Source organism: Hemiscyllium ocellatum, chromosome 7, assembly GCF_020745735.1.
Source record: "Hemiscyllium ocellatum isolate sHemOce1 chromosome 7, sHemOce1.pat.X.cur, whole genome shotgun sequence".
Lineage (NCBI taxonomy): Eukaryota > Metazoa > Chordata > Chondrichthyes > Orectolobiformes > Hemiscylliidae > Hemiscyllium > Hemiscyllium ocellatum.
In genome coordinates, this window is record NC_083407.1 from 100796081 (window position 1) to 100822534 (window position 26454).

Sequence of the window (26454 nt, forward strand, 5' to 3'; positions counted from 1 at the left end):
CCTTTCTCTAATCTAGTGCCGCCTTCTTCTCACGGCATTTCTCTGATATCTTTTCTTGATACTCACACCCCCTCCCTCGTTTATACCCTCACCAATGGCACAAGCAAAATGTCCTGTAAGGATCTCAGTTCGGGCTCTGTTCAGGTCCCATCTCTCCTTCAGCCAGTTCCAATGTCCCAAAAATCAAAAAGGTCTCCCATTTGCACCAACTCTCTAACTACGTGTTCATCTGACTTACATTCTTATTTATGCGCACATCACACTGGGAGTAATCCATAAATGATACTTTGGAGGTCCTACCTGCTAACTGTGTACTTGGCTGCCTAGGTTCTGACTGCAGTACCACATCCCCTTTGCTATCTGTGTCTTTCGTTCCATGCTGGACTATCACGGCTGGCTGTACCCATAGAAACAAATAGATTTCACAGCCCTTCAGTTCTGGTCACTCACTCACTGTGCAGTGGTGTTTTTCAGAAGAACTGGCACCATGATGGAAGCTGAACCTTGCACAGACACGCAGGCAACACTGAGGCCTCTTGTCTCCTCATGACCCCAAAACCAGCCCCTGTCAAAAAGGAAACAAATGCAACGGAGGTTAGTGGCACAATTTAAGGTTACACCAATTCCTCTACTATCTTTGATTTCACAGATCCTGACCTCCACAACATGGTCAGTTTAAAATAAGCGGCTTCGCATTATATATCAGTTAAAAAGACAAACATAAAACTTGCATTTCTACAGCCCTTTTCTTAACAATCCGAAGCACTTCACACAGTTCATGAAGCACTTTTTAAGGTCGCTGTCATCACGTCGGAACTGTAACTGGCAAGTTATACAATGCTTGTTTCCACAAGCAGCTTTGTCACCCTGACCAAATCTTCAGTGATATAAGCTGAGAGATGAACACTGGACAGGACACGAGGCAGAATTCCCCTACTGTGCACTTCACAAAATATGGCTGTGGGAGTTTTCTCATCTCCCTAATAGCAGAGAAGGACTTGGGTTTTATGTCTTATTGGAAATACTGCACCTTAGAACAATATAAATGATACAACACAGAAGAAGGCCATTCAGCCCATCTTGTCCATACCGACCCAGGCACCCTTTCTAATCCCATCTTCCTGCACACGCCTCATAGACCTGCAGTTTGGACTATTATGGGGCAGGAGCAGGTCGGGTTTTTTTTTTAAAAAAAGAAGTTAAGGGCCTCTGCATTCACCACCAACTCGGTCAATGAATTCCAGACACCCATCACTTCCTGCATTGGTAAGACCACTTCTGGAATACTGCATTCAATTCTGGTCTCCCTGCTATCGGACAGATATTGTGAAACTTGAAAGGTTGCTGAAAAGACTTACAAGGGTGTTGCCTGGATTGGTGAAGGGAGTTTAAGATATTGGGAGAGGCTGAATAGGCTGGGGACATTTTCCCTGGAACATCGGAAGCTGAGGTGTGGCCCGATAGAGGTTTTAAAAAATCATGGATAGGGTTATTAGTCAAGGTCTTTTCCCCAGGATAGGGAATCCAAAAATACAGGGCAGTGAGTTAAGGTGAGATGGGAAAGATTTAAAAGGGACCTAAGGGGCAACTTTTTCATGCAGAGGATGGTGATTGTATGGAAGAGCTGCTAGGGGAGATGGTGGAGGATGATACAATTACAACATTTAAAAGGTATTTGGATGGGTATATGAATAGGAAGGGTTTGGAGGGATATGGGTTGGGATAACTGGTCGGTAAGGACGAGTTGGAGCAAAGAGTCTGTTTCCATGATGTATATCTCTATGATGTATGTTGCCCCTCAGCCTTCTCTGTTCCAAGGAAAACAATCCCAATCTCTCATCGTAGCTATAATTCTCCAGTGCTAGCAACATTCTAGTAAATTCTTGTCTCTAATCTCTTCACAGCAATTACGTCCTTCCTGTCATGGTGACCAGAACTACAAACAATACTCCAGCTTCATTTTATCGACAGCAGTTGCAGTGGGAGGAGCAACAGCCAACTCCAGAGGCCTGATGGGAAGGTAAATCTAAAGTATAAAAACTTACCTCGTGTATAGGCAGAACAGACATGGATGAGTAAAGTTATATATATTTGTGCAGTTGCTTTACCTGAAACACTACTCAGGTAGTGTCTCCCACCTACCCTCCACCTCTAACCAAAAATAAACGGTTCTGTGCATTAGATTGGTAAGGTGACGGGTTTTTATGTTTTGTTTAGTTTTCAGCAGTCTCAGGAATTTAGAATAATGGGAATGGATGGTAAGGCAGTTGAATGTTCCTTCTGCAGAATGTGGGAGGTAAGGGTGACCACTAGTGTCCCTGCTGACTGCATCTGTGGGAAGTGCACCCAATTCCAGCTCTCAAAAACTGCATTAGGGAACTGAAGCTGGATGCACGTTGGATCATTTGGAGGCGGAGGTGGTTATTGAGAGGAGTTATCGGGAGGTAGTCATATCTCAGATACAAGAAGGAGGTAGATGGGTTACAGTCAGGGGATGGAAAGGCAGGCAGTGCAGGGATCCCCTGTGGCCATTCATCTCAACAACAAGTATACTGTTTTGGATACTATTGAGGGGGATGTCTTACCAAGGGTAAGCAATGGGGCACAAGTCTCTGGCACAGAGTCTGTCCTTGTTGTTCAGAAGGGAAGGGGGAAGAGGAGCAGAGCATTAAGCATTAGGGACTCCATAGTTAGGGGGACAGATAGGAGGTTCTGTGGGAACAAGAGACACTAATGGTTGGGGTGTTGCCTCCCAGGTGCCAGGGATTGTGACGTCTCTGATCATGTTTTTGGAACCCTTGAGGGGGAGGGGAACAGCCCCAAGTTCTGGTCCACATAGCCACCAATGCCATAGGTAGGAAGAGAGATGGAAATTTAAGGCAGAAATTCTGGGAACTATGGTAGAAGTTTAGAGCTAGAACAAACAGAGTTATCATCTCTGGTTTGTTGCCTTTGCCTCGTGCTAGCGAGGCAAGGGATAGAGAGAGACTGAGAGAGAGAGAGAAAAAGGAGTTGAACATGTGGCTACAGGGATGGTGCAGGAGGGAGGGTTTTGGATTCCTGGATAATTGGGATTCTTTCTAGGGTAGGTGCGACCTCTCCAAATAGGATGGTCTTCACCTGAACCAGAGGGGTACCAATATCCTGGGGGGAAATTTGCTAATGCTCTTTGGGAGGGTTTAAACAAATTCAGCAGGGGGATGGGAACCTAAATTATAGTGCCATTGTACAGGAGGTTGAGAGTAGTGAGGTCAGAAGTGACATTTCAAGATTGCAAGAGAGCACCAGCAAGCAAGAAGTTGGCTTGAAGTGTGTCTACTTCAACATCAGGAGTATCCGGAGTAAGGTGGATGAATCTGCAGTATGGGTTGGAGCATGGACAGGAATGGTCATTGCAGGTTCTGGGATTTAGATGTTTCAGTAAGAACAGAGAAGATGGTAAAAGAGGGGGTGGTCTGGCATTGTTAGTCAAGTAAAAAATGAGGTCTGCAGATGCTGGAGATCACAGCTGCAAATGTGTTGCTGGTCAAAGCACAGCAGGTTAGGCAGCATCTCAGGAATAGAGAATTCGACGTTTCGAGCATAAGCCCTTCATCAGGAATAAGAGAGAGAGAGCCAAGCAGGCTGAGATAAAAGGTAGGGAGGAGGGACTAGGGGGAGGGGCGATGGAGGTGGGATAGGTGGAAGGAGGTCAAGGTGAGGGTGATAGGCCGGAGTGGGGTGGGGGCGGAGAGGTCAGGAAGAGGATTGCAGGTTAGGAGGGCGGTGCTGAGTTGAGGGAACCGACTGAGACAAGGTGGGGGGAGGGGAAATGAGGAAGCTGGAGAAATCTGAATTCATACCTTGTGGTTGGAGGGTTCCCAGGCGGAAGATGAGGCGCTCCTCCTCCAGCTGTCGTGTAGTTGTGTTCTGCCGGTGGAGGAGTCCAAGGACCTGCATGTCCTCGGTGGAGTGGGAGGGGGAGTTAAAGTGTTGAGCCACGGGGTGATTGGGTTGGTTGGTTCGGGCGGCCCAGAGGTGTTCTCTGAAGCGTTCCGCAAGTAAGCGGCCTGTCTCACCAATATAGAGGAGGCCACATCGGGTGCAGCGGATGCAATAGATGATGTGTGTGGAGGTACAGGTGAACTTGTGGCGGATATGGAAGGATCCCTTGGGGCCTTGGAGGGAAGTGAGTGTGGAGGTGTGGGCGCAAGTTTTACATTTCCTGCGGTTGCAGGGGAAGGTGCCGGGGGTGGAGGTTGGGTTGGTGGGGGGTGTGGATCTGACAAGGGAGTCACGAAGGGAGTGGTCCTTGCGGAACGCTGATAGGGGAGGGGAGGGAAATATATCCTTGCGGAACGCTGATAGGGGAGGGGAGGGAAATATATCCTTGCGGAACGCTGATAGGGGAGGTCCTTGCGGAACGCTGATAGGGGAGGTCCTTGCGGAACGCTGATAGGGGAGGCCTTGCGGAACGCTGATAGGGGAGGTAGTTAGTCAAGGACAGTATTATAGTGACGGAAAGGATGTTTGAGGACTCGTCTACCTGAGAGAGTATGGGCTGAGGCGAGAAACGGGAAGGAAGAGGTCATCCTTTTGGGAATTTTCTATAAGCCTCCGAATAGTGCCAGAGATGGAGAGGAAAGGATAGCAAAGATGATTCTCGATAGGAGCGAGTGTGACAGGATAGTTGTTCTGGGTCTTTAACTTTCCAAATATTGATGGGAATACTATAGTTAGAGTACTTTAGATGGGTCAGTTTTTGTCCAATGTGTGCAGAGACTTTCCTGAGACAGTATGTAGATAGGTTAACAAGGGGCAAGGGCACATTGGATTTGGTATTGGGGATTGGAGGTAGGTGAGCACTGGTGAAAGTGACCAAATTCAATATTCAGTAAGGTTAACTTTAGCAATGGAAAGGGATAGGTATATATGCAGGGCAAGAGTTATAACTGAGGGAAAGACAATGATGATGCAATTAGGCAAGATTTAGGATGCATAGGATAGGGAAGGAAACTGCAGAGGATGGGAACATTTGAAATGTGGAACTTGTTCAAGGAACAGCCACTGCGGGTCCTCTAAGTATGTACCTGTCAGGCAGGGTGGAAGTTGTCGAGTGCGGGAGCTGTGGTTTACTAAAGTAGTTAAAGCTCGTCAAGAGGAAAAAGAAGGCTTATGTTAGGATGAGATGTGAGGGTCAATTGGGGCGCTTGAGAGTTACAGGTTAGCCAGGAAGGACCTAAAGACATAGCTAAGAAGAGCCATGAGGGGACAAGAGAAGTCATTGGCCGATAAGATCAAGGAAAACCCTTAAGCTTTCTATAGCTATATCAGGAATAAAAGATTGACTAAAGTAACATTAGGGCCAAGCAAGGATAGTAGTGGGAAGTTGTGCGTGGAGTCAAAGGAGATAGGTGAAGCGCTAAATGAATGTTTTTCGTCCTTATTCACACAGGAAAAAGACTATGCTGTTGAGGAGAATTCTGAGGTACAGGCTACTAGAATAGATGGGATTGAGATGCAAAGGGAGGAGTTGTTCACAATTCTGTAAACTGTGAAAATAGATAGATCCCCTAGACCAGAGGGGATTTATGCTTGGATTCTCTGGGAAGCCAGGGAGGAGGTAAGAGTGTCTTTGGTTTTGATTTTAATGTCGTCATTGTCTATAGGAAGAGTATCAGAAGACTACAGGATAGCAAATGTTGTTCCCTTGTTCAAGAAGGGGAGTAGAGACAATCCTGGTAATTACAGACCAAAGTTAAAAATCACACAACACCACGTTATAGTCCAACAGGTCTAATTGGAAGCACTCGCTTTTGGAGCGCCACTCCTTCATCAGGTGGTTGACGAAGGAGCAGTGCTCTGAAAGCTAGTGCTTCCAATTAAACTTGTTGGACTATAACCTGGTGTTGTGAGATTTTTAACTTTGTACACCCCAGTCCAACACCAGCATCTCCAAATCATAATTACAGACTAGGGAGCCTTACTTTGGTTGTGGGAAAAGTGTTGGAAAAGGTCATCAGAGATAGGATTCATAATCATCTAGAAAGGAATAAGTTGATTTGGGATAGTCAACACAGTTTTGTGAAGGGTAGGCCGTGCCTCATAAACTTTAAAGAGTTCTTTGGGAAGGTTACCAAACAGGTGGATGAGGGTAAAACGGTTGATGTGCGGTATATGGATTTCAGTAAGGCATTTGATAAGGTTCCTCACAGTAGGATATTGCAGAATATACAGAGGCATGGGGTTGAAGGTGATTTAGTGGTTAGGATCAGAAATTGGTTACCAGAAAGAAGACAGGCGCTGGTGATTGATGTGAAATGTTCTTCCTGGAGTTCAGTTACTAGTGGGGGTACTGCAGGGATGTGTTTTGGGACCACTGCTGTTGTCATTTTTATAAATGATCTGGATAAGGGCTTAGAAAGATGGGTTAGTACATTTGCAGATGATCCTAAGGTCGGTAGAGTTGTGGACAGTGCCAAAGGACATAGATAAGCTGCAGAGCTGAGCTGAGAGGTGGCAAATGGAGTTTAATGTGGAAAAGTGTGAGGTGATTTACTTTGGAAGGAGCAACAGGAATAAAGAGTACCAGGCTAATGGTAAGGTTCTTGGTAGTGTCGATGAGCAGAGAGATCTCTGTGTCCATGTTGCCACCCAGATTGATAGGGTTGCTGAGAAGGCATACGATGTGTTAACTTCTATTGGTAGAGTGATTGGGTTGCATCGCCATGAGGTCATGCTGTAGCTATACAAAGCTCTGGTGCAGCCACACTTTGAAGTATTGCTTATAGTTCTGGTCACTGCATTGTAGGAAGGAGGTGGATGCTTTGGAAAAGGTTCAGAGGAGATTTACTAGGATGTTGCCTGATTTGGAGGAAAGGTCTTATGAGGAAAGGCTGAGGGACTTGAGGCTGTTTTCGTTAGAGAGAAGAAGTTTGAGAGGTGACTTAATTGAGACATATAAGATAATCAGATGGTTAGATAGGGTGGTTAGTGAAAGCCTTTTTCCTTGGATGGTGAAGGCTACCACGAAGGGACATAGATTTAAATTGAGGGGTGATAGATAGAAGACAGATGTCAAAGGTAGTTTCTTTACTCAGAGTAGTAGGGGCGTGGAACGGCCTGCCTGTAACAGTAGTAGACTTGCCAACTTTATGGGCATCTAAATGGCCATTGGATAGACATATGGATGAAAATGGAATAGTGCAGGTTAGATGCCCTTCAGATTGGTTCCACAGGTTGGCACAACATCGAGGGCCAAAGGGCCTATACTGCGCTGTAATGTTCTATGTTCTATGTACACCAATTGTAGCCTCACCAATTTCTTATACAGTTTCATTATTACATTCCTACATTTGAATTCTAAACATCTACCAATGAAGGAGAGCATCCCACATGCACTTCACCAAAATTTCTATTTCATTTTGGAGCTTACAGCTATTCTCTACACTGTCCACTACATTGCAAACTTCCCAGTTGTATCCCCTAGTTCAAGTGGAAATCAATGTATAAAACAACAGCAGGATCTAACTCTATGTTGTGCAAAACATCTGAAACAGCTTCCCATTTGCAAGGGCAGCTATCATCCTTTGTTTCCTGTTACCAGGGCAATTTTCATAGTAATAGAAGCAGAAGTAGGCCATTTGGCCCATCAGGCCTGCTCCCCCATTCATTAAGATCATGGCTGATCTATCCATCACCTCAGCTCTTCCTACCTGCATTGTCCCCATAATCCATAATTCCCCTACCATGCAAAGACCCAGCCAACTGTGTCGTGAATATATTTAATGAAGCTGCTTCTACTGCATCCTCGAAGAACATAGCAAGCCAGGCAGCATCAGGAGGTGCATAAGTCAGCGCTTCAGATGTAACCTTTCTTCAAGACTGAGGGTGGGTGTGGGGGAGGCAGGGGCAGGGTGGTGAAGTGGGGATAGGTGAAGACAGGTAGAGGGTACAATCTGGTTGGTCAATGGGAGGAATGAATCCGGTTGGTGGCAGGGAGCAGTGGAAGGGAGGGGGAGGGGTTGGGAAGGGAGTCGGGCGATAGAGTGGGAAGTTGTTTGAAATTGGAGAACTCAATGCTGAGTCCTCTGGGCTGTAGGGTGCCCAGGCGGAAGATGAGGTGTTGTTCCTCCAATAGGAGCGGTGGTTTGTCTTGGCAATGGAGGAGGCCAAAGATGACCGACCAGACTATTTTAATCCCCCCCCCCCCGACCACTCCCTTTCTGACACGACTTTATCTGCAGCTCCCCCCATGAAGATCTGGACCCTGGGAGGATGGGGGAGGTGGTCTCTCTGTTCCATGATCGGTCAATAAACACTCGCAATCAGTCTGGTCCTTTAAGACTTCACATGTTATTTCTCGTACGGCTGAGAACAGATTGTCCAGAGACAGAGGTTAAACGCTTCGGAGTTCCTCAGAGGAGCTGCTCACATGGTTTAAAAACAGACATTTTTATACTGTTCTTTAAGGAAGGTACAAGCCATAATCATATAGTACATTCAGACAATTACCAATCAATTAACAAATAGCTTTATTGACAGGAACTCAGCCCAATGATATTTCCTGGGAACCAACTTTGTTTTCCAACCCTCAAGCCACTCTTGGTGTACAAAACCAAGTCTCTGCACCTGGACTTGAAGGTTAGTTAGGATGGCCAGTAATGTCTTATCTAGTCATTTCTATGCTGTAAAAGAAGCGTTGTCTGCTAATCTTTGTTGAGGCAGAGTATGGTTAGTTAATTATGCAGCTTTAGCAGGGTTAAAAGCCATTTTGTGCAGCTTTAAGCAGAATTGTCAGTTTGCAGCCTAGAAGCCATTTTGTCATGTTATTTGCATTAAGAAGACATTCTATTGCCACCTAAGTTAGTAAGAGCATGTATTAAGTGGTTGTTCCTGACGACGAGTTCTCTCAGCCTGTATTCAGGTTTTAGATCCTCATCCACATCCACCCCCAGCCCTGAAGGAGGGTTACACCTGAAATGTCGACTTCTTCACCTCCTGATGCTGCCTGGCTTGCTGTATTCTTCCCGCCTCCCGCCTTTCTACTTTGGATTCCAGCATCTGCAGTATTTGTTTTTGTCTCCACTGCTTCCTTGGGTAGAGAATTCCATATTTTCACTACTCTCTGGGAAAAGCAGTTCCTCTTCACCTCTGTCCTTCAGATCCAATTCAGCACATGGCTCTGTATGCCATGGGCTTTTACTTTTTTGACCAGTCTGCCACATGGGACCTTGTCAAATCCACGTAGACAATATTTACTGCCTTACCCTCATCCATCGTCCTTGTCACTTCCTCAAATAATTCAATCACATGTGTAAGGCATGACCTTCCCTTCACAAAGTCATGCTGACAATCCCGGACTAGTCAATGCCTTTCTAAGTGACAGTTTATCTGATCTCTCGAGATTGATTCGAACAATTTGCCCAGCACTGAAGAAAGACTAATCAGCTAACAATTGTTCAGCATTTCCTTTGTATCCTTTTTAAAGAACAGAACCATGTTTGCATTTCTCTAGTCACCTCACTTGTGTCTAGTCAAGTTTGGAAAACAATCCTCAGGGCATCTGCTATTTCGTCCCTGACCTCCTTCAACATCCTAGGGAATAATCCATTCGGCCCTGGCAACTTACCCACTTACAAGAATTTCAACTCCTCTACCATTTCCCCTCTCGTTAAGATTTATTTTGTTCAGTATTTCACATTGCTGTTCTTGGATTACTTTATCTACATCATCCCTTTCCTTTGTGAATACAGAGACAAAACCATTCATTTAAAATTCTTCCCATATCCTCCGCACCTTCACACAAGTTCCCTTCTTCATCTCTGATAAGTCCCACTTTTTCTTTAACTATTCTTTAGTTCTTTAAATACTGATAAAACATTTTTGGGTTTTCCTTTATCTTGTTTGCTAATATTTTTTCATGCCCTCTTGTTGATTTCCTCTTTTTTTTTGAAACCTGATCCCGTATTTTCTATTCTCCTCTAGGCTATCTGCAGTGTTCAGTAAAAGTTTTGAGATACTGAGAGCTTTCTTTTTCTGTTTAATCTTCCCCTGTATTTTTCTAGACAACTGTGGGAGTCGACATTTGGCAATAACATTCTTATTTTTGATAGGGACATGCCTGCTTTGTGCCCCGGTGGCCTCACATTTTATTGCCTCCCACTGTTTTCCCACAGATTTATCCTGTAGCGCCCTGTTCAGTCCACCTCAGCCAAATCACTTCACAGTTTTGTGAAATCTACCTTCCACCAATTAAAAACTTTTATTCCTTATTTATCTCTTGTCCTTTTCTATTATTATACTAAATCTATCCGAATTTAGTCTCTATCCTCAACATGGTTGCCCACTGTCACTTTACCCACTTGCTCAACTTTATTTACCAAAACTGAAGCCTGAATTAAAAGAGAAAATGCTGGAAAATCTCAGCAGGTCTGGCAGCATCTGTAAGAAGAGAAAAGAGAGCTGAGGTTTCGAGTCTAACTGACCCTTTGTCAAAGCTAAAAAAAAGGGAAAAATGGGGAGGTATTTATACTAGGCCGAGAGAAGGTCAGTCATGGCTCCAGAAGCAAAGGTAGCAATAAAGAGATGATAATGACAGTGCATAGAGAGATTATAGGGAGATTAGGAGCTGTGAATTATATCTCTTCTTAACGGTCTTGTTAGATATTATTGTAAAAAAGTTTCCCAGACACAGTATGTGCATTTTGCACCCTCAAAGGCCCTCATACTGTTTGGAACCCAGTTGATATTGGGATAGCTGAAGTTCCTACTATTATTGCCCTCTTATTCCGACAGGCAGATATTTGTTCACATATATGATCTTCTTTCTTTAGCTATTTGGGGGCCTATAGTATCCCTCCAGTGGTATGACTTTTTTTTCCTTCCTAAGTTCAACCAATAAAGCCTCACTTGTTAACCTGTTTAGTATATCATCCCTTCTCAACTGTAACTGATTCTTTAACCAATATTGCTGCCCCCTTCCTTTTTTGTCACCCACTGAAAACTCTATGTCCAAGGACACTGAGCTCCCAATTCTGTCCCTCCTTTTGTCCATTCTAACAACAATGTGTTGCCATGTGTCTATCTGTTGCTTTAGTTCATCTGCTTTGTTGTTTATACTACTCAGACTGAAGTATAAACAACTCAACCCCATCAATTTCTTCAGATGCTTTTAAATCTTCATTTCTTTTGTCTGTTCGAATCACTTGACTACATCACTAACTACTGTTCTTCCTTCTATTTCCGGATCTCAATCTGACTCTAAGCCTAAACTCTGGTTCCCATCCCCCTGCCATACTAGTTTAAAACCTCATCGATGGACAAACAAAAGCCACTGCAAGGATATTTGTCACAACTCTGGCCAGGCTCAAACTGTAAGGCTTGTACTGGTTCCACCTTCCGCAGAAACAAACAAACAGTCTCAATGCTTCAAAAGCCTCAACCTCTCCCTGGTACATCATTTCTCCAGCCATGCATTAATCTAATCTTAGTTGAAAGTGTGATGCTCAAAGTTTGGAGAAAAGCATAGCAGGTCAGGCAGCATCCAAGGCCTCATTCCTGATGAAGGGCGAATGCCCAAAATGTCAATTCTCCTGCTCCTTGGATGCTGCCTGACCTGCTGTGCTTTTCCAGCACCACACTCTCGAGTCTGATCTCCAGCATCAGCAGTCCTCACTTTCCCCTAATTCATCTAATCTTATTCCTGGTCTCACTAGCACATGGCAATGGGAATAATCCAGAGATTACTACATTTGAGGTCTTCCACTTTAATTCATTCTCTAACTTGCTATATTTAGTTTTCAGGTCCTCATCCTCTTGTTCACCCATACCATTGGTACCCCCCACTGGTTCCAGAATGTCCTGCAGCCACTGTGTGTCATCCCTGACCTTGGCACCAGGGAGGTAACAGGATTCACACCTGCAGCCACAGAATTGCCTGTCTGTACCCCTTACAATTGAATCCCATAATCACTGCCATTCATTTTCCTCCCCTTCCGTGTAGCAGAGTCACCCATGGTGCCATGAACCCGAATGCTGCTGCTTTCTCCTGAGAGACCATCCCTCTCGACAGGATCCAAAGTGGTATATTTGCTTGAGAAGGGGGATAATTACAGATGACTCGTGCACTTCCTTCCTGAGCCTTTTACTTTTACCATTCCCTTTCTGCCCGTGTAGTCCTCACCTGCAGTGTGAATGCCCTGCTAAACATGACATTCTCAGCATCGTGGATGCACCACCAACAGCTGCAACTCTGAAAAGTGGTTAGCCAGTAGTTTCAGCTGGACAGACTTCTTGCACATGTAGTCTTCAGGGGCACCAGAAGTGTCCCTCTTCACCCACACTATACAAAGGGGAGCACACTATGGGTCTGAGGTCTCCCATTGTGACTTCTCTCTAGATTAAGCGAGTTACCCCCTTTCAGAGAATTTAGTTAAGCTCGGATCTTCCTTCATTTCAAACTCTTATTACAATCAATAGTCCCTCCCTTTTTTGAAGCTGATATATTATGCTTTAAAAACGAAGAAAATACTGTGCTGGTATCACTTACCAATCGGTGTTTCTGTTGGGACTGTGTCACTTTCTTAAGTCCATGGACTGAAACTGAGCAGCACACTCAAACGTTCAGCCTCACCTACTGCCTGTTTTTAAACCCAAAGCCAAAGCACTCTCGTTTAGCCAAGCAGTACTGTGGCTCCCTCCTTTTTAATAGGCCCCAAAAACAATGCTCCTGAACTGGACCAAACTAGTTGTTCAGTTAACCACCTGTGCCTGAGAGTGACTCAGCTGACTCCTACTTCAGAAATGTAGCCAACACTACACCCAGACAGAGCAGTTTTTAGTTACTAGATTAAAAACAACTAATTTGTCTTGAAGATTTAGGCCTGAAATTAAGATTCATTACCACTTATCCTTGATACTCCCTGTTTTCACCCAACTCCCTTTTAACCCAGCAACACACCCAGTGCAGCAAGCAGCACTATGCTTCCTGCTTTTTACAGGCACCAATAACAATGCTCCTGAACTGGATCAAGCTAGTTGTTCAGTTAACCTCCTATGCCTATCTAGGCACATACAAGGAAAGGGTCATCATAACAATACTTGTTATATCTTACTCTAAGTGGGCTGTCACAACTCCAATACTAAAAACTTCAAAAGTATTTCAATGGCTGTAATGCACTTCAAGACACCCACACTCGCTATGAACTTCAACATTACATTATGCATAAAACAAATCTGGGTAGGAGTAAATCAGTGATACATAGTAAATGCATCTTTTGATAAACTCGTTGCTTGCGCTCTCCCATCTCCAACAGTTTGTAAAGTAACAGCACAGGACTGTATTGCATGTTACTTTGAATCAACAAAAGAATAAGCAAATGTAGCAGATTAAGCTACAAATTTATACTTAAATTCTCAGCCAGTTCCAAAAGACATTTATGAAGTTCTCTGTAATAACTCCGCCTGGACCAGCGATCATGATAGAAGAATTTATACATTAAGTTGCAATATCAGATTTTCTGCATAGATTTCTCAGCATCTGAAAGCAGGAATCCACAAAACCACTTAAAGCCAGATAATGGTTACACTCACTGCACTCAAACTGGGAAAGGAGTATCAATATCACCTTTCACAGTTGTGTGAAGCTTTTCCCCTATGTTTTAAAAGCATCATTCTGCTTCCAGAAATGTCTTCTCACCTTTCACCCATCTCAGGACAGGGCTGAGCTACAACAGACATTTCTGCAGAACTGCTGAGGCAGTGAAAAATAAGGATTACTTACACTGCCCTGAAGACTGCTATTGATTTCTTTTTAGAACATAGAACAGGACAGGCCCTTCGGCCCATGATGTTGTGCCGAGCAATTAGTTAAAATCTAAGATCAACATAGCCTACACACCCTTCAATTTACTGACATCCATCTGCTTGTCCAGCAGTCACTTAAATGTCCTGACTCTACTACCACCGCTGGCAGGGCATTCCACATGCCCACCACCCTCTGTGTAAAGAACCTAGCTCTGACATCTCCCCATACCTTCCTTCATATAATCGTAAAATTATGACCCCTCATGACAGCCATTTCTGCCCTGGGGAAAAGTCTCTGGCTATCTACTCTATCCATGCCTCTTATTACCTTGTACATCTCTATCAGTCACCTCTCTTCCTTCTTCTCTCCAGTGTGAAAAGCTCGAGCTCATTCAAACTCTCTTCAAAGACAAGCCCTCCGATCCAGGCAGCATCCTGGTTAATCTCCTCTACATCCTCGCTAAAGCATCTACATCCTTCCTATAATGAGGCGACCAGAACTGGACACAATATTCCAATTGTGGTCTAACCAACATTTTGTAGAGCTACAGCAAAACCTCATGGCTCTTAACTCAATCTCCCTGTTAATGAAAGCCAAAACACCAAACGCCTTCTTAACAACCCTATCAACTTGGGTGCCAACTTCGAGAGATCTATGTATGTGGACCCCAAAATTCTACTGTTCCTCCACACTGCCATAATCCTGTCTTTAATCTTGTATTCAGCATTCAAATTCAACCTGCCAAAATGAATCACTTCACATTTATCCAGGTAGAAATTCATCTGTCACTTCTCAGCTCAGCATTCCATCAATATCTTGTTGTAGTCTGCAACAGCCCAGAACACTATCTACAACACCACCAACCTTTGTGTCATCAGCAAACTTACTGACCCACCCTTCTGTTTTTTCATCTAAGTCATTTATAAAAACTACAAAGAGCAGAGGCCCAAGAACAGATCCCTGCGGGACACTACTGGTCACTGACCTCCAGGTGGAATACTTTCTATCCACTACCATGTCTTCTTTTGGCCAGTCAATTCCGTATCCAGGCAGCCAAATTTCCCTACTTCCCATACCTCCTAACTTTCTGATGAGTCTACCGTGGGGAACCTTATCAAAGGCCTTACTGAAATCCATATACACAACATCCACTGCTCGACCATCATCAACTTATCTCGCCACATCCTCAAAGGACTCAATAAGGCTTGTGAGGCATCAACTGCCCCTCACAAAGCCATGCTGACTATCTTTAATCAAACTATGCTGTTCCAAATTGTCATAAATCCTATCTCTCAGACTCATTTCCAGTACTTTGCTTGCGATGGATGTAAGACTGACTGGTCTGTAATTCCCAGGGATTTTCCCATTTCCTTTCTTGAACAGAGGAACAACATTCGCCTCTGCCCAATCATCTGGTACTACTCTCATGAAGAGCGAGGTTGCAAAGATCATTGCCAGAGGTGCTGCAATCTAATTCCTCACTTCCCATAGTAACCTTGGATTTATCTGGTTCGGCCCTGGAGACTTATCTTGATGCTTCCCAGAATTTCCAGCACATCCACTTTCCTAATATTGATCTGTTCAAGCTTCTTAACCTGGTCCACAGTGTTCTCACTATCAACAAGATCCCTCTCTCTCTACTGAGTACTGAAGCAATAAACTCAATTAGGGCCTCCCCTACCTCTTCAGATTCCAGGCACAAGTTACCTCCACTATCCCTGATCAGCCCTACTCTCTCTGATCATTCTCTTATTCCTCACATATGTGTAGAACGCCTTTGGATTTTCCCTAATCCTTCCTGCCAAGGCTTTTTTGTGCCCCCTCCTACCTCTCCTTAGTCCATTTTTGCGTTCTTTCCTAGCTACCCTACAATCCTCTAAAGATGTGCCAGATCCTTGCTTCCTCAACCTGAAGCAAGCTTCCTTCTTCCTCTTGACGAGAAGCTCTTCTCTTGTCATCCAAGGCTTCTTCACCTTACCGCTCCTTGTCTGTCTCAGTGGTACAAAGTTATCCAATACTTGCAACAAGTGCTCCTTAAACAGCCTCTACATTTCTGTTGTGTATTCCCCGTAGAACAATTGTTCCTAATTTATACTCCACAGCTCCTGCCTAATAGCACTATAATTTCCCCTCCCCCAATTAAAAACTTTCCTATTCTGGCTGTTCCTATCCCTCTCCAGGGCTACGGTAAAGGTGAGGCAGTCGTGGTCACTATCACCAAAATGCTCTCCCACCAAGAGATCTGACACCTGGCCTGGCCCGTTGCCTAGCACCAAATCCAGTATGGCCTCTCCCATCGGTCTATCTACATATTGAATCAGGAATCCTTCCCGGACACACCTGACAAAATCAGCCCCATCCAGACTATCTACACTAAGGAGGATCCAGTCAATACTGGGGAAGTTGAAGTCACCTATGACAACTCTGTTACATCTGCACATTTCCAAGATCTACTGTCCAATCTGTTCTTTCATCTTTCTGCTGCTATTGGGGGGGAATCTATGGAAAACACCCAATAAAGTGACTGCTCCTTTCCTGTTACCGCCTTCCACCCACACTGACTCAGTAGCCAAACCCCCCCTCAACAACCACCTTTTCTGCAGCTGTGATGCACTCTCTAATTAATAATGCTAGTCCCCCTCCTCTTTTACCCTCTTCCCTCCTACCCTGTTATTTTTAAAAGATCTGAACCTTGGAACATCCAGCAACCATTCCTGTCCCTGTGATGCATTTCCATTATGGTCACAACATCGTAGTTCCAAGTACAGATCCATGCTCTAAGTTCATCACTCTTATTCCTGACACTCCTTGCATTGAAACTGACACACTTTAACCCATCCCTCTGCCCTATCAACTGTGTATCCTTCCTGACAGACTCTCTGCATTCTATTTCTGCCTGTTCAACAACTACCCTCTCCCCTGATCTGCAGCTCTGGTTCCCATCCCCCTGCTAAATAATTTAAACCCTCCCAGTGCTCTCGTAAATCTCCTGCCCAGGACATTGGTGTCCCTCCAGTTTAAGTGTAGCCCATGTCCAGGTCCCACCTTCGTCAGAAGGTATCCCCAATGATCTACATATCTGAAGCTCTCCGTCCTGCACCAGCCCTCTAGCCACTCGCTCCCTGTCCCTCACCACACTAGCACGTGGCACCTGTAGTAATCCTGAGATTACTACTTTGCTCGTCCTGCTTTTAAGCTTCCAACCTAATTTTTTGGATCCACATCCCTTTTCCTACCCATGTCATTGGCGCAAATAAGCACCACGGCTTCAGGCTGCTTACCCTCCCTCTTCAGAATCTCGTAGAATTGATCAGAGATATCCAGGACCCTAGCACCTAGGAGGCAACATACCTTACGTGAGTCATGGATTCTACAGCCACAGAATCTCCTGTCCGTTCCTCTAACTATTAATTCTCCTACCACTAGCGTTTTTCTGTTCTCACCCCTTCCCTTCTGTGCCACCGAGCCAACTCAATGCAGAGACCTGGGCACTATGGCTTTCCCCTGGTAGGTTCCCACCCCACCCCCATTCCAAAACTGTATACTTATTACTGAGGAGATGTATGTATTAATGATATTAACCTTCAATCTTCTCTGCTTAAGTCAGTTTAAAGTACCATTGGATTAATGTTGTATGGGTCACCTTAAATTTTGTCACTTTAGTCAACCTAGTCAAAAGGATTCATATTTTAGAAAACTTTAATTATTTGATAACGTGTAGATGAACATATAGTTCTAATTACAAGTTTCAATTGATGCAATATGAATCATATGTAACAAGAAAAGCAATTGAAAGTTAAAAAGGTAGGATGAGTTATACAGGTCCAATGGAAAACTAACTCATTAAAATTCATGCATTGTTGGGAATTACTGAATTTACATAGAGACATACTTTCAGTATTATATAAATGTAGATTATCAAGTAAAATGTGAAAGAGAAATATATAAAAATTGAGACTGCAAGATAAATGATTATACTTGTAAGGCATTCTGATCCTCAAATACCAGTCTTGGACCTGGTTTACAAGTATTACCTTTTCATATGTTTATGTATCATGGCATGTGTAATACACAATAAACCTGCAAGATCTGGTGTTCAGTATTCAAAAATCTCATTTTTGAGCAAAAGCTCATCTACCAACAGTGAGACAATGCAATTGCCACTGATTAGCTTAATCTGTTCTTCACAGTTAATTCAATAACTGTGCTTATCACCCATGTTGGACTTCCTTCCTGTTCAGAGTTGGAAAAGGCACGATAGGCTTAATGCTTAATAATTCTGTAAGCTGTGTCACACAAATATGATGGACTCCAAGGGTGCAACGTAACATCAGATTTCTGCCTCACTTAACACCTAAAAGGAAGAAGATTGTACACTCTATTGGGTTTTCATATGAATTATAAACAAGTCTTAAAATACCTGTAAAATCCCTGCTCATCATTCCGGTAGGGAAGATCCTCAATACAAAGTCGCTCGTCTACCTTTTCCTCCCAGTGCCCTTCTGTCCAGCCTTCTGCATATCCCTGCAGAACATAGATTTGCTGGATGAAGGGGCCACCAGACTCTGAGTAAGAGAGAGGGGGGGGAGAGAGAGAGAGAGCGAAATTGTAAACAGAGAAAAACTGAACAAGCATTGCATCATTCAAGTTTAAATGCACTGTGAAAGTCAGTGACAACAGAATCAATAGTACCTCTCAAAAGATAATTGGATCAGTGCTTGAAAAGAAAAAAAAATTCAGGGCAACTGGGGCAAAGAATAGGTTTGAGAGATCAGTATGCTACCCATTTCCAGGAGCTGCCACAGATATAATAGCCTGAATGGCCCTCTTTGCTGCTGTATTATTCTATGATTTCATGGAATCAAGGATTGTCGGGGTTGTGGTTTGGAGAATGGAGCCATGACCCAAGAAGCAGTAGTCCTAAGGTGATGCTTTAGTTAATATTTTTCCAGTTAGCTAGCCTTTTTAAATGGTTGACATATAAATTACAAATAATACAGAGCAAATAAATAGTCCATTAATTTATACTGGTGTTTATACTTTGTACAAATCTCTTCCGACTCGATCATCTCATCTCAGCCTCTCAGAATACCTTTCTAAACAATTTCTCTCATGTATTTATCTAGTTTTGTTTTGAAAGCATATTCAGTATAAATGGAACAATCAAGTCAAACTCTGGTCTACTAGTCGTCATACTAAGCCTGAAAGGGTAGATGGAAGTAGCTATAATAGGAACTTTCAAAAGGTTTTATGTCATATATATGGACAATGATAAATTTTCTGATCTATGGGGAAAGAGCACAGAGTGGGCCTAATTGGATAGCTCTTTCAAAGAATTGGCACAGGCACAAGGGACAACTGGCCTCCAGTTGTACCACTCTATGAATTTATTTTCCAGTAAGGTTATAATTAACAGCCGTAGTTGGCATGAGGTGGTCATTCTTGTGAGTTGAGTGACACCATAGAACATCAATAGGGAACAACATGTAATGTGTTTAGACCTAAGTCAGAGCAGAGACCAGGCATTCCTGAATGAATGAACTGCCCGATTTGTTTTTATATAAATTCCTCTTTTCCCTTTTCTCAGTGATTTACCTAGTTTTTGGAATTCTATTTTATAATCTGCCCTCATAGCACTTAAACTCAATCTTTGATTGCCAGACTAGCATTGTAACCCCTCTACATTCACACACTTTCACTTTAGCCAAGAGTTTTAACATTTCCCAGTCAAGCTGATTCAGTGTATCACAATTTTGACTGCACTTCAGTTGATGAGAGATATGGTATTTTCATCCCAAAAACAGTCATAGTCCAAAGTCTGACTTGCAATTTGGCCTAAATCAAACACGTATATAGACTAAGCAATCAGGTTAAAAATATGCAAGCATGCAATAAAATTAGACTAAATTAAAAGGGAACAGCAGAGTGGTAGACAGGATATAAAAAGACCGTTGAATTAAAATGAACACTGCCATTCTTACATTACAGGCATTGTGATACATATAATGTCATTATTTAAGAACTTAAAGGACCCAAATATGTCAAGAATAGAACTGTATGCCGAATAGAACATTAAAATAGACTCAAACTGATTTGGATTTTTTCATTTAAGTAAGATTATTCTTCCTGTTCATCTTTTACATTTGTCCCATACATAGCATGCTCAGAGTAAGCTGAATGTCCAAAGGCAGATTATAGTACAAGGTACCTGCAATAAATTGCTCATGTTCAATGACAGGAATGTTCTTGTTTAAGCTTGGCACGTCAAAAAATGCAGACCAAGGAATGCGAACTTGTTTAAGACCTTTGCTCTGCCAATGATAGAGATGCCCCCAGGGAGGAAGGACCAGCACCCAATCTTCACTCTTCAGCAGGGTGTCCATTAAGCCTGCCATACGGAGATAGACATCTCGACGAAGATTAAATCCCTCTGGTGGATTCACATCATATAATAAATATCTAAAAGGACAAAGAATATTTCTATGAAACAATATTTTATATCCTTTGTTATTAAGAGTCACAAAGTGCATTGTAATCCATTACATTTCTCCAGTATCAGAAAATGAGTGGGTAAGGGTGGGGTGAATTGGGGGCGAATGAGATGAGAATGGTGGAACAGAATAGGCTGCGTGTGTGTAATTTCACCATCTCGTTAGTAGTGATGGCACTGCACCACCTCCAGTAGCTGCAACTGCGGTGTGACAAGGTAAAGATAGTTAAAGTTAATTATAAATACTTGTCACCATAAACGAGGTCTGATATAAATAGACAAAACACTTATACGACAGAGCTTAATCCACCTCATTTTCTTTAATTATATCCCTCCTAGCATTTTGGTGCTCCTTGTCATTTTTATTACTAACCATAAACTGGGAGAACTATCCAATAGAACTCACAGAATAGCCCCATACAGTAGTCATTCACCATACAATTTCCCACACACCACTACCTATGGTTACCCATCTCTCACCAACAGGACAGATCCTCAAATGCTCTCCCTCCACACTTCACTTCAGCTCTGATAAAGACTCTCTCCACGGATGCTGCCTGACCCGCTGTGATCTCCAGCATTTATTATTTTCAGGAGAAAATATACTATGGTTTTTTATTTTTTTAAACTTCCACAGGTTAGCTGCAGCAGTTCAAGGTGGCAGCTCACCATTACCTTCTCAAGGGCAACTAGAGATGGGCAATAATTTTGGCCCAGCCAGCGACCTCCATATCCCACAAACTAATTGGAAAAAGGTGGCAGCACAGTGGTGTACACACAGGCAGGTGCATCCCTTGAAGTTCTCAACATTAAATAAAGACCCATGGATTTTCATGACAACACACATGTACACACCATCCTCACCAACTGTGCTACTATCACTTCCCCACACTAACCCACCGGTACCTCCATACTTCTCCAAATGCCACACAAGTCCACCATTCTGCAATTATACCACCACTCGCCAAACTACCCCAATCCTCACCTTTCCCCTTGCCTTCCCACACTATTGCACTTGCCCCGAAATACTGTCAACGCCAAACTCATCCCGCCACACCACTCCGCTGTAGAATATTATTATCCCTTCCCACTGTTATTACTGCCTATGGAATGTCACTGTTCCTTCAAACTCCTGGAATTCACTCCCTAACAGTATTGTGCGTCGATTTGCAAAAGGCAGCTGAATACAGGCAATTAGTGCTCGTCCAGCCAACAACACCCATGTCCCACATTCGTGAAAGAAAATTACCTGTGAACTATTATCTTATTGCTCCTTATTAAGTGTTACTGTCTCTCTCCAACATTAATAGTGTCCATGTGGAGTACTATTGTCTCTCCCAAATTCTTTCACTACTCCTGTGAATGGTATTGTCCTTTCCCACCATTATCACTAGCCCCATTGAGTGTCATTATCCTTTACCACCATTATTACTAACCCCATTGAATGTCATCGTCCTTTCCCACCATTATTACTAACCCTATTGCGCGTCATCATCCTTTCCCATCATTATTACTAATCCCATTGAGTGTTATTGTCATTTCCCACCATTACTGCTAACCCCATTGCACGCCATTGTCCTTTCCCACCATTAATACTAACCCCATTGGGCGACATGGTCCTTTCCCACCATTATTACTAACCCCATTGGGCGACATGGTCCTTTCCCACCATTATTACTAACCCCATTGCGCGTCATCATCCTATCCCACCATTATTACTAACCCCATTGCGCGTCATAGTCCTCTCCCACCATTATTACTAACCCCATTGCGCGTCATCGTCCTTTCCCACCATTATTACTAACCCCATTGCGTGTCATCGTCCTTTCCCACCGTTATTACTAACCCCATTGGGCAACATTGTCCTTTCCCACCATAATTACTAACCCCAATTGAATGTCATCGTCCTTTCCCACCATTATTACTAACCCCAATTGTGCGTCATCGTCCTTTCCCATCATTATTACTAATCCCATTGCGTGTTATTGTCATTTCCCACCATTACTGCTAACCCCACTGCACATCATCGTCCTTTCCCACCATTACTACTATCCCCACTGCACGCCATCGTCGTTTCCCACCATTAATACTAACACCATTGGGCGACATGGTCCTTTCCCACCATTATTACTAACCCCATTGGACGACATGGTCCTTTCCCACCATTATTACTAACCCCACTGCGTGTCATCTTCCTTTCCCACCATTATTACTAACCCCATTGCGCGCCATCGTCCTTTCCACAATTATTACTAACCCCATTGCGCGCCATTGTCCTTTCCCACCATTAATACTAACCCCATTGCGCGCCATCGTCCTTTCCCACCATTATTACTAACCCCATTGCGCGGGATTGTCCTTTTCCACCATTATTACTAACCCCATTGCGCGGGATTGTCCTTTCCCACCATTATTACTAACCCCATTGCGCGTCATCATCCTTTCCCACCATTATTACTAACCCCATTGCGCGCCATCGTTCTTTCCCACCATTATTACTAACCCCATTGCGCGGGATTGTCCTTTCCCACCATTATTACTAACCCCACTGCACGTCATCGTCCTTTCCCACCATTATTACTAACCACATTGCGTGTCATCATCCTTTCCCACCATTATTACTAATCCCATTGAGTGTTATTGTCATTTCCCACCATTACTGCTAACCCCACTGCGCGTCATCGTCCTTTCCCACCATTATTACTAACCCCATTGCGCGTCATCGTCCTTTCCCACCATTATTACTAACCCCATTGCGCGCCATCGTCCTTTCCCACCATTATTATTACTAACCCCATTGAATGTCATCGTCCTTTCCCACCATTATTATTACTAACCCCATTGAGTGTCATCGTCCTTTCCCACCATTATTATTACTAACCCCATTGAATGTCATCATCCTTTCCCACCATTATTACTAACGCCATTGGGCAACATGGTCCTTTCCCATCATTATTACTAACCCCAATTGAATGTCATCGTCCTTTCCCACCATTATTACTAATCCCATTAGTTGCTATCGTCCTTTCCTACCATTATTACTAACCCCATTGCGTATTGTTGTCACTGCCCAGCATTATTACTAATCCGCTCCGTTATGAGTTTGAGAGCCCCTGTTGAGATGATTGCTGCCAGTCCGTTACCTGCGTTGTTGAGCCACTGACGCCCCGTTGCCGCCGGTCTGCCCGGGACTGAAAGCTCCCCCGTCCCCGTAGAATTGGCCGCCAGCGAGTGCCGCCATGCCAAGGAGGGGATACAGGAGACACGGGATAGGGGGCAACAGCGCCATTTTGCCGCGTCCCTCAGTAGAGGCGGGACGGGGGGCGGCGGTGCGTCGCTAAACTTCCTCCCCTCCCCTCCCCTCCCCCGACCGGAAGTAGAGGCGGTGCGTCGCTGTAACCGGTCCTCCGTCCTTGCGTGACGTCGTTAACGGTCGCGGCGATGGCAGGGACGGCGCTGAAACGGCTGATGGCCGAGTACAAGCGTAAGTTGTTGGGGGGAGGGAGAGGGCCGGGAGGGGGACAGGAATCCCCGGGACCGCGCATTGGTGAGGATGGAGCCACTTACATGTCTCATGAGAGACAGGCAAGGCCTTGGGTTGGAAGGCTGCAGACACGGCTGAGCCACAGGGACCATGAATAGGCAGTCCTGCTCCTGGCCAGGCAGATGGTGGTCTCAGACCCTCAGGAGAGGTGAGAGTGACCCAAGGCTAGATCCTCATAAGCAAGGTCACAAAACTCCACTTTAAATTGAGCGATGTGCCTAAAGGGGCCGAAATCGCCAAGTAATCAAGGGGCAAAAGGAGGAGTGAAAATAAAACCAGCAGCTATCACTGGAGGACAAAGTGCTGGGGAAACTAATTGGCTTAAAGATTCGTAAGTCCCCCTTGGAGGAAGTAGCTGCAAAGATAGCGGATATAAAAATCAAAACAACTGCAGATGCTGTAAATCAGGAACAAAAACAGATTATTACATTAGATTCCCTACAGTGTGGAACCAGGCCCTTTGGCCCAACAAGTCCACACCGAATCTCCGAAGAGTAACCCACCCAGACCCATTCCCCTACATTGACCCCTGACTAATGCACCTAATGCTATAGACAATTTAGCATAGCCGGTTCACCTCACCTGCACATCTTTGGCTTGTGGGAGGAAACCAGAGCATCCGGAGGAAACCAGAGTACCCAGAGGAGTTGCCCGAGGCAGGAATCAAACCCAGGATCCTGGTGCTGTAAGGCAGCAGTGGTAGCCACTGTGCTACCAGAAAAGCTCAGCAAATCTGGCAGCATTAGTGAAGAAGAATCAAGAGTTGATATTTTGGGTTGAGTGACCTAACCTCAGAATGGGTCACTGAATCCAAAGCATTAACTCTTGATTTCTCTCCACAGTTGCTGCTACATGCTGTGCTTTTCCAGCAATTTCTGAGATAGTGAATGTAACGCTAGTGACTTGAAAAGACCAGGAGGATTGGAAAATTACCAATGTAACACCTTTATTCCAAAAGGGAGGGAAACAAAAAAAAGTAACTGTAGACCAGATAGCTTAATGTCTGGTATTGGGGAAAATGTTAGAGTCTGTTATAAAGAAATTAATAGTATTTTTGAAGTTCACAGTAAGATCAAGCAGAGTCAGTGTGGCTTCATGATGAAGAAATCATGCCTGACATTCTTTTGAGGAGGTAACAAACAGTGTAAACAAATGGAAAACAGTGGATTTAATATATTTGGATTTTCAGAAGGTGTTTGATAAGGTATCACATATTAGGCTAATAAGAGTCCATGGAACTGCAGGATGTGTATTAGCATAGATAGAAATTGGCTAACTAATATAAAACAGAGTTGGGATAAGGGAAGCACTTTCTGGAAGGTAATCTGTAACTAGTGGAATGTCACATGGGTCAGTACTGACACCATAATTATTTACTATCTGTATATTAATGACCTGGATGTGGGAAGTTTGTGGATGATACAAAAATAGCTGAGGGATGAGGATGATAAAAATAATCTGCAGTGGGATATAGGTAAGTTGAGTGAGTATGCAAAACCTTGACAGATGGAATATAATGTGGGAAAATGTAACGTTACGGAGTTTGGCAGGAAGGATAGAGAAGCTGAACATTATTTAAATGACATAACTACAGAGGAATTTGTGAGCCTTCATCCATGAATCGTGAAAAGCTAGCATTCTTGTTCAGTTGCTATTAGGAAAAGCAAATGGAATGTTGACCTTTATTTCAAATGGAGTGAAGTATAAACGTAAAAGGTCTTGCTAAAACTGCACAAGACACCAGTTAGACCACAGCTTGAATACAACAAATAGTTTTGGCCTCTTAGGTAAAGAAAGATAATCTGTTATTAAAGACAGTCTAGAGAACTTTCGCTAGACTGACATCAGACCTGAAGGAATTTTCTTGGCTGACTTGGTTAAATACATTGGGCCTGTACTCATTGGAATTACAAAGAATGAGAGGAGACCTTATTGAAACATGCATAAGATTCTTCAGGAACTTGACAGAATAAAAGTAGAAAGGTTATTTCCCTTTGTGGGAGAGTCATAATAAGAAATCACACATTTAAGACAGAGAAGAAATTTCTCGGAGGGTAGTGTATCTGTGGAATTCTACTGCAGATGGTTGTCAAGGTTGGTTCTTAAGAATATGCAAGATAGCTTTTTAATCTGTTAGTAAATCAAGGGTCGTGGGGGAAATGTAGGAAAGTGGAGTTGAGGATTATCAGATCACTCTCATTGAACGGAAGAAGACTTGATGGGCTGAATGGCTATATCTTTTATATCTTCTGCCTGCAGCAACTTTGCAAGTTGTCATGTTGTAGAGCCTGTATCCACAAAGCACATTACAAGTTTAATTCTGCAAGAAAAGCTTAATTTAAATAGCTCCATTATAGACCTAACGATACCTAGTAGCACTTTACAGACAATGAGTTGCTTTTGAAATATATGGTCACTGTATTACACAGCAAGTAATTTCATGCAGCAAGTTCCCACATGCAGCACAATTGTAACAATCTGTGCTTTACTGACAAAAAAAAGCAAAATATTGTCTACGCTGGAAACCAAGACAAGTAGTGATGGGAAAACTGAGGTCTGGCAGTGTCTGTGAAGAGCAAATTTTTTTTATTCACTTGTGACTCATGGGACAGATTCTGTGAGACCAGCTGAGTA

The 26454-nt window shown here is 43.6% G+C and overlaps 2 protein-coding genes across 2 annotated transcripts in view; one reads left to right on the forward strand and one right to left on the reverse strand.

The window, feature by feature from the left end:
• The window catches only part of pofut2 (protein O-fucosyltransferase 2), a 34777-nt gene extending 11163 nt beyond the window's left edge, over positions 1-23614 (reverse strand). The window contains exons 1-4 of the mRNA XM_060827597.1: positions 23420-23614; positions 19995-20245; positions 18207-18351; positions 455-565 (exon numbers count right to left, since the gene is read on the reverse strand). Of these exons, the coding sequence (XP_060683580.1) occupies positions 455-565; positions 18207-18351; positions 19995-20245; positions 23420-23565 (653 nt within the window). The 5' untranslated portion in view covers positions 23566-23614. The remainder of the gene's footprint in view (positions 1-454; positions 566-18206; positions 18352-19994; positions 20246-23419) is intronic.
• Positions 23615-23655: 41 nt separating this feature from the next.
• ube2g2 (ubiquitin-conjugating enzyme E2G 2 (UBC7 homolog, yeast)) overlaps positions 23656-26454 on the forward strand; it is a 43180-nt gene continuing 40381 nt past the window's right edge. The window contains exon 1 of the mRNA XM_060827598.1: positions 23656-23760. Within this exon, the coding sequence (XP_060683581.1) occupies positions 23718-23760 (43 nt within the window). The 5' untranslated portion in view covers positions 23656-23717. The remainder of the gene's footprint in view (positions 23761-26454) is intronic.